At 41.7% G+C, this 8873-nt stretch overlaps 1 protein-coding gene across 17 annotated transcripts in view; it reads right to left on the bottom strand.

Moving 5' to 3' along the window:
* Positions 1–6577: 6577 nt before the first annotated feature.
* The window catches only part of SRRM1 (serine and arginine repetitive matrix 1), a 29265-nt gene continuing 26969 nt past the window's right edge, over positions 6578–8873 (bottom strand). For all 17 annotated transcript variants that reach the window (XM_032495499.1, XM_032495500.1, XM_032495501.1 and 14 more), the window contains 2 exons: positions 8033–8242; positions 6578–7634 (listed from right to left, as the gene is read on the bottom strand). In XM_032495499.1, coding sequence (XP_032351390.1) covers positions 7530–7634; positions 8033–8242 — 315 coding nt within the window. In that variant the 3' untranslated portion in view covers positions 6578–7529. The remainder of the gene's footprint in view (positions 7635–8032; positions 8243–8873) is intronic.

Genomic DNA, 8873 nt, shown 5'->3' with positions numbered 1-8873 from the left:
CAGATGAGTCTTTCCTGTGTTAGGCCCCGTGGGTTTGCCCATAAACAGACACAGGTTTAAGTCAGCTGAATAAGGAGCAAAGCCGGGACATTAGAACCCAGCTGGGTTTATCTTCAGAGCCTGAGTGCATGACTATTACATAGATTCCTTCCAGAACAGGATCTTCATAAAGTAGTGAGTTTCCTATCACCAAAGGCATGCAAGTGAGAACTGGAGATAGCTAGGGGCTGGCTCTGAAGGAATTCCAACTTGGGATGGATGGGGTGGGGCCAGTGAGCTGCAAGGGCCTTGTGGCTGTTCCTCAGGCTCTGGAAACCTCCCAGAGCCTCTGACCACTCGGTCGGGCCTCTCCTTGCCAGGAAAAAAGATAGGGATGGAGGGAAAGGGAAAGAGAAAGAAAAAGGGTTAGCGGGAGGGGCAGACTGACTTCCAGGGCGTCAGCTTCCTCTGCAGGCAGCCAGGGCCAGGGCGCCACCTAGTGGAATTAAGTGAGAAGCGGCTGAAACAGGAGGGAGGGAGACAAAATGGAGCTGAGAGCGTCGTGTCTTCCTTCTTCAACGTTCCAGACCCTTCTGTGCATAACATTGCACATAACGTAAGATATATATACATTATAATATGGAGTGTTAAGACTTTCTTCCCCCACATTTTGACCTCTCTTGAATCATTGTGTACAATGAACGGGGTGATAGTTTAACAGACGGTGGGTTGTGTAACCTCCAATTGCCAGCATCCAAGATTTGATGAAATGTGGTCCTAACTCCTATTGATGAAGCGCTCACAATGCGCCAGGCACAGCTAAGCCCTTTACATGCATCATCTTATTGAATCCATGCCCATTTTACGGAGGAGGAAACTGGCTGGAGGTGGGCCATGATGGAGGAGGAGGAGGATGTGGAGCTCACCTCCTCCCACACAAACTCATCAAAAATACGTCTATATGTGCAAAAATTTTCACAGAAACACAATTGGAAACAGGCTGAGGGAGCTGAAGTCACTTGCCTAGCCTCACAGTGTGTCTGTGACAGCTGAGATGCTGCTGCAGAACATTGTTCCTGACCACTGCTACCCTGCACAGCTCCCCTCCTTTTATGCCCCCAGTCATACGGTTTTAATCACTCTTTGATTGCCCCTCTGCTCCCACCCCCTCCCCTGCCATATACCATGAGCTCCACTGGAGCAGGGACTGACTTTTGTTCATCTCATTTAATCCTCCTCAAAACCCTATGAGGTGGGTGCCATTATTACCATTTTACCTCTAGAGCCGAGAGTTTAATAGAAGCATCTGACTTTTTTTTTAATGACTAGATAATATACAAAAAGAAGAACTGTGTTTTGATGTTGGCATGGGGTAATTCACTCTTTTATCTAGTTTCCAAATTTCCTGGTTGTAGAAAACATTAAAAATGTATTCTGCAATTTTAGTTCATGATATGCCCAATGGAAAAAAAGAGTATTAAACATTATATACATGGTTTGATCCTGATTGTAGCTACATAAGTATTTATACATATATGGCGGGGGGACCTGGTTTGTTCCATTAGAGGAGGGGAGCTCAGTGTGTGTTGGGTGGAGTTAGGTAGAGTACTTGACAGGAAGGTAGGTGTCTTTGGTTGTATCTGTATGATGCAATTGCCAATTTTTTTTCCAAATTCTCTAAAAGTGAGTGTGTATTTTCTTTTATAATTTGAAACCATTGTCTTAAACACATTTATGAGTCCAAAAAGGACTTGGACATTAGGAGACAAGAAAGGATATCCCAGGTAGAGAACAGCAAGAGAAAAGCACAGGAACGGAAGTGGGAAATCGCAGGGTACCAGCCCTGGGGGCTGTTCAGCACATCTTGGCTGGCTGGGTGGGTCCTGCTGGTCGGGGCGGGCTTCTCCCTCGGGGCAGGGCCCAAGACTCATCAGGCTTACCACGCTTCTCTACTCTTGTTGGCTATGTAAACCGAAACCTCCATGCTTAAAATGCTAGAAGGGTCCCTACCCAGTCATGTGCTAGGGAGGTTCTTGAAAGAACATGTGTGGGACTCTGGGGTTCACAAAGGCCATTCTTGCACATCCTTTCCTATTTAGGGCTTTTCCCTCCACATCTCCAGTTCACGGAAAGCTACTACCCCTGCTTCAGATGCACCTGGCTACTCTCTGTTCCCTTTCACTACAACAGAACTGAAGCTGGGTGCCTTCAACAGCCCCCATGCCCCCTCGCCAAGGTAGTGATGAGGCAGGAAGGCACCTGGGGAGCCGTGGCTTCACCTCGGGGCAGTCAGCTCCCCTCTTTAGACTTTACATGTCGACGACAAAGCCTAGGCTGGATGGGAGGTTTTCACATGGGTTTTGGTTGCGGATCCTTTTATCAAACAGGATCCAACAGGGAAGCCCAGAGCTTTAAAAAAAAAAAAGGCAGAACAAAGTCCTTGCGAAACATCCGTATCATCTCTCAGTCCCTCAACAAAGATACATACTCTAGTAGGTCCCGTCCTACAGAAAGTCTGAATCATAACTATTCCCACTTAGGGCTCTGCAGGGCAGTTTAAAAACTGGTGGACCAGATGGTCTATAAGGTAGTAGCTTTTCATTGTGTTGACTATCAATCACATAGAGTACATTTTACATTGCAGCCCAGTACACAAACACACATGCCCACACAAGCACACACACACACACTCACACACTTCATGAAATAATACTTAACCTACTCTATGCGATTTGCATGGAAATTTACTCATTCATTTTTTTCTCTTAATGCTGGTTGTGACCCATTCAATTTTATAATTCACTACTGAGTCTCAATCAGCAGTCTGCAAAACACTTCCTAAGGTAGTTTACAACTGCCCTGTCTAGTGAGAGGTACCCGTGGCCCACTCCTGAGAATCAGCACATCAGCTCCTCCTCCCGTGCTACACCTGAACTAAGAGGGCATGTTGGCAAAAACTCCTTATGATGTGAAAGCCAACCAACTTACTACACACTGACAGATGTGGAAGGTTTTTTGCAAAGAGCTTTGGAAAAAAACCTGTATTTCAGATCTTATCATCCTTTCCTTTGAAAACAGATTTGCATGGAAGACCAATTAGGAGTACAACAATAACTGAGTTCCTAAGAGCCAAAAGGCAATGTTTGAGCTAAAGTGGGCCTTTCAAATGAAAAATACCACAAATAAGCTTTCAAAAGGTAAGTCTTCAGAAGGGATATGAGCAGAGTTAGGTCCTCAAAATTAATATTAATGCCTTGCAATTTTCAGCTTCTCGACTTGGATTTTTCAGGGTGGTAAGCTGCATCCTTAATTCCAATGCTCTTCTAAGAACCACACATATTTGGCCATTGTTTCTACATTCATCATCTTATGTGATTGTTGTAATACCAGAGAGGTATATTGAGAAAAATAGGGTTATTTATCAGATGGTAGGAGGGACAATATTAACGAGACCTGCATCTACCTTAAGTAAGTCACACTCTCCCTGATACTCCTTACAAAATGGGAACAATTTTTTTTGGCCACAGTGCCCCAGCCCCAACCTCCACAATGGGTATCAAAGTTCTACAGAGCACTTTACAGCACATGAAAGGATGTTCAACATCATTAGCCATCAGGGAAATAAATATCAAACCACAATGAGATGTAAGTTCACACCCATTAGGATGGTTATTATCAAAATGACAGATGACAAGTACTGGCAAGGAGGTGGAGAAATTATAATCCTCCTATACTTCTAGTAAGAATGTTAAAATGGTATAGGTGCTTTGGAAAATAGTCCAGCAGTTTCTTAAAAAGTTGAGGTACTGTATGACCCAGCAATCCCACTCCTACGTACATATACCCAAAAGAATATATGTCCACACAAAAACTTCTATGCAAATGTTTATAGCAGCTTTATTCATAATAGCTGGAAAGTAAAAACAGCTCAAATGTCCAACTGATGAATGGATAAACAAAATGTGGTATATCGATATAAGGGAACACTACTAAGCGATTAAAAAAAAAGTACCATGGATTAACCTTAAACACATTACGTTAAATGACAGAAGCCAGACGCAAAAGGCCACGTATTATATGATTCCAATGAAACGTCCAGAATAGACAAATCTATAGAAATAAAGTAGCTGCCAGGAGCTGGGGCCGAGGGGACTGTCAGGAGACTGGGAAATGACTGAAGTTTTTTAGGGTGATGAAAAATGTTCTGGAATAGGTAGCGGTGATGTATATACCACTGAACTGCACACTTTAAAATGGTGAATTTTAAAAGATTAAAGAAAATAATTTTTAAAAAGGAAAGAAATAAAATGGTGAATTTTATTTTTTTTAAAAAAGGAAAAATTACATTGAATAGGGCTATGATCGATGAAGGTCTTACTGACATCCAAACGAACATTTGCCATGATTAGTAGAATGAATGCATACTACGTTAGCTAAGAAAGCAGAACTTCTCTTTGTACTATCATTGCTTTGTATGTATTAACACATTTAAATCTTCAAACACAACTCTGAGGTGGATTCTGCCACTTTTTAACTCAGAAGAGGAAATGGCAGCACTCAGAGGTCAAGTAACTTGATAAAGGTCGCACCCTAGAAAGTTCCAGTAGAAATCCTGGTCTACCAGACTCCATGTCTGTCCACTCCAAACTGTTGTCTGCATGTTTCTATCCCCAGTAGGCAAATACTAGAGGGCAGCAATCACCATGTCTTAATTTTCTCTACCTCAAGCTCTAGCAGTGCCGGTCAGTCAAGCTTATTTATTCATCTGTTCATCAAGCATTTCTGCTTCTACAATGTACCAGGCGCTGAGGACATAGTCATGAACAAGACCAAGTTCCTAGGGATCCAAAAAATACATCATTTCAGGTAGTAATAATTGCTATAGATGAAAGGGAGGAGAGGAAGTTAGGGAAGCCTGTCTGAAGAAAACCGAGTAACAGGCCAGACTGGGAGGCGGTGCCTTCTAGGATGAGGGAACAGTGGAAATCAAGACCCTGAGAGAGATCAACTTTGACTGGTTCAAGGAAGAGCAGGGAGGCAGGTGTGGTTTGAGCAGACTGAGGAGTGGAGACGAAGGTACAGATGCTAGTGGGTCTTGTAGGCCACAGGAAATGTGGGTTTTACCAAGGAAGGGCAGTCTGAGGGTTTTGAGCAGTACTATGATCTGACTCAGGCTGCCAGGAACAGAATGGCCTTGTGTGCATGAGTGTTAAGAGGGTGGACAATACTGCCACTGACAGTATCAACTCAATTTTGAGTAAATGAGGGACAGGTACTGAAATGAGACAGGGATAAGATCAAACGACATGTTCAGTTTGGTATGCCTTCTAGGCATCCAAATGAAGTTAACTAGGTAGCTGGATAGGAGTCAATGTCAGGAGAAAGGTTAGACTGCAAAGAACTTGACATTCAACAAAAAGATGATAGTCAAAGTTAAAGAACTAGGGATTAAATGTAGGGAAAGCCACCAAGGACAAAGACAAATTCCATCACTTCCCACTTGAAAGGATCCACCAGAGATAAAAGAAACAGCAAGTGAAGTAGGAGGAACTAGTGTTGCACCTAGAAGGGAAATCAGTGTTGCCTCCCTGAACCTAAGAGAACGAAGTGTTTTAACAAAGGAGTGACCGATTGAGTCAAATCCTGCCAAGAGGGCTAGTAAAGGATAGAGAACTGATTATTCATTTTTGGTGAAGTGTAGGGTACTGCTACCCTTGACAAGCAGTTCAGTCAAGTGGAGGAATGAAAGCATACTGAATAAACAGTACGTGAACAATGGATTGAATGAATGAATGCATAAATGGCTAGACAGACAGAAGTACCCCCGTGAGATTCATTGGTCTGTTCGCACTGGAAAGCTTAAGTCAGCAGCAACCATCTTCCGCCTAAGTTTTCCTGAAATTGAGATATGTAGGCATTGTCTTTCTCTTTTTGCTTCAACTACCAGAAATTATAATCAAATTAGCTGCTCATGTGTCAACCTGCTAAGTAAGCTTAGATTCACTTGTCAAAAATTCCTTTCCTTCTTTTATTCGAATGCTGTTTTACGATACAATGTTATCAGTTCCCAAGATTCCTCAAATTATATTTTCCTGCTAAATCTTAAATACAACAAAGGCCTGTGGAGAGCCAAACATCACTCACACACACACACCCGATCAAGGGAGGATGCTCTAGTCATTCGTAGCCTAACATCACTCACACACACACACACACACACACACCCACACCCACTCATGATCAAGGGAGGATGCTCTAGTCATTTCATAGCCTTCATTCACTTTCTGGAATGTGCCAGGCTCCTTCTGCCTAGGGGTATACACAGATACTGTTTGCTCTGCCTGAAACTCAACTCTTCCCCTGTGCCTGGCTGACTTGTCCTGTCCATTATATAGTTCCAATCTCACTTCACTTTCCCTTCATAGCACTTATCACATTATTAACATAAAGATGGCAAGACAATCTCATCACCTTGTATTTCCCTTGCCCAACCCTCATGCTGCCAAAGGTGCCAAGGGGTTAAACATATAGGCACTGTAAGATTTCTAAGGTAAGTTTCCTGCATTATTGAGATGGGTAAGTAAAAGTGAGTGGCCAATATTTTTAAATTTAGAAATTTATTCTGTTTAATCCACAAGCTTTATATAGCTTTAGTTTAAAAAAAAAAAAAACAAAAAACAAAAACAAAACAGTGAAAACAAGACACTATTTCAAAGTCTGGGCCCTTCCAGCCTTCCAAATACAAGAGCTCTGAAAGCTGTATATACCAATTGGAAGAACAAGACAAAATTATGAATGGAGCCATGACATTTCATTAAACAAAATTTTATATAACTGAAGGATCCTTCCTGGGACTAGTTAATTGCCTTAAACAAAAAAAACACAACAGAATAGAATGAAATTCCAGTGTTCCAAATCAACTTGTTACACATCAATATAAACCCACAGTGTCCTGGCAAACAACATGCTTTCATTTTCTGTCTCATCCTAGAGCTCGAATCCTGATTCATTTCAGCAGAGACTCCACAGGCAACAGGAAAGATTGTGGCATTAAAATATTCATTTATACTTTTGTGGTAGTTCAACAGTGGTCTTATTTCTGGGCAAGCTTGCAAACCATACAAGGATGGAAGCATCATAAGTTAAACGGGTGCTAAGACTCAAATGAGGAAAAAAAAAAACAAAAGACAGAAATAAAGAAAAGGTAAAAAGAAGAAAGAAAAACCTCTGGGAATAGCCAGGGGCATTTAAAGGAACCATATGAATGCCAACAGTATTTAAACCCCCTTTTTTAAAAAGGAGATTTTTTTTTTTGGCTTAAAATAGTTCACGCTAAATGAATTTATGTCAGCTGTCAATGAAAGAATGTCACTAATACACTGTGGACACCTTTTGCAATGTAAATCCATGCCCTTTTTTTACATGGTGAACTTCAACCTAGCAATTATTACAACAAATGTTATAGTCTAAAGCTCAAACACATTTTAGCAATTTTGAAATTGAATTGCGTACAAACCAAATAAAATTTACATCATAACAAACATTTCCACCTAGGACTGTGGGGACACTTGAGCCTTCCGCATTGATCTCAGGGCCTTCTCACGCAGATGCTTTTCTAAGTCATCAAGGTTATCTTCAGCCTCACTTTCAGTCTCCTGAAAAAACCAGAAAGGTCATGTCATTAAGTCTTAAAAGACACTGGTGGAAGATGCCGAGCACACAGGAGAATCAAACTGTCATGATGGCCGCATAATTCTAATGAATACACTAAAACCATAAAATCATATACTTCAAATGTGTGAATTATATGGTATGTTGAATTACATCTCAAAGTTCTCTTAAAAAAAAATACATTAAGCTTTTTAAATGACGTTCATATTCTTATCTTTAGCCTTAGCAAACCCCTGCTCTTGGTAGGTGGTCATGGAGAAGCAGATCAGAAGGGAGTTATCAGCTGAGAATCCAATTATTAAAAGAAAAAACTATTTAGCTACTTCTCAAAAGCAAACAGCTTAGCTATCTGCACATGCTGTAAGCCAGCGTCCATAAATACCTTCTTGGGCTCTGGCTCTGCCTCCGGCTCCTCCTGTGCCGACACAGTGGTGGGAGCAGTGGCGGCCGCGGGCGCCATGGCGGCTGCAGCCACCGCAGCCACAGCTTTCTCCTTCTTGTGTTTTTTGTGCTTCTTGTGCTTCTTATCCTTTTTGTGTTTCTTGTCCTTCTTTTTCTTCTTTTTCTTTCCACCTCCTTCTGGGTCTGAATTCTAGAAATTCAGGAAAACAAAAGCAATAAAATCAACCTGACTAAAATCCTATCCAGCTAAACATTTTATTTCCTCAAGGGAATAACCAAATGGACCAATCTTAGGATTTCCCACAGATTTGGGGAGGAAAAGAGCCCAATCACCACCAAGACAACTATTCCTAAACACAGGAACCATCACTGATAGCAAAGATTTCAAGAGCTAAATGGACTTTGAAGGTCAATGATTATTTGGAATTTCCTCAACTGGGGAGAAGGTATAGCTCAGTGGTAGAGTGCATGCCTAGCATGCATGAGGCCCTGGGTTCAATCCTCAGTACCTCCATTAAAAAAATAAATAAATCTAATTACCTCCCCTCCCCCCACCAAAATAAATTAAAACAAAACAAGAAAAAAAAAACTAACTTCACATTAAACCAAGGTTTCTCAACCAGAAGTCAGGTATCCAAGACTGGCGTGAGTCAGGGTCTACCTCCAGACACAAGCACAAGCAGCATGCACAGCAGAAAGAAAAGTCTCTGAGCTCACCTATGCCTGAGCTGAATTCTAGTCTCCAAACCTATTCAACTATCTGACCTCAGACAAATTGCTTGACTTGCTCTGAGGCCTTTTAATCAACCCAAAATGGGTAT

The sequence above is a fragment of the Camelus ferus genome, chromosome 13 (assembly GCF_009834535.1).
Source record: "Camelus ferus isolate YT-003-E chromosome 13, BCGSAC_Cfer_1.0, whole genome shotgun sequence".
NCBI classification, from domain to species: Eukaryota; Metazoa; Chordata; class Mammalia; order Artiodactyla; family Camelidae; genus Camelus; species Camelus ferus.
The sequence above is the reverse complement of the archived record's forward strand: the minus strand, read 5'-3'. Positions and strand labels throughout refer to the sequence as shown.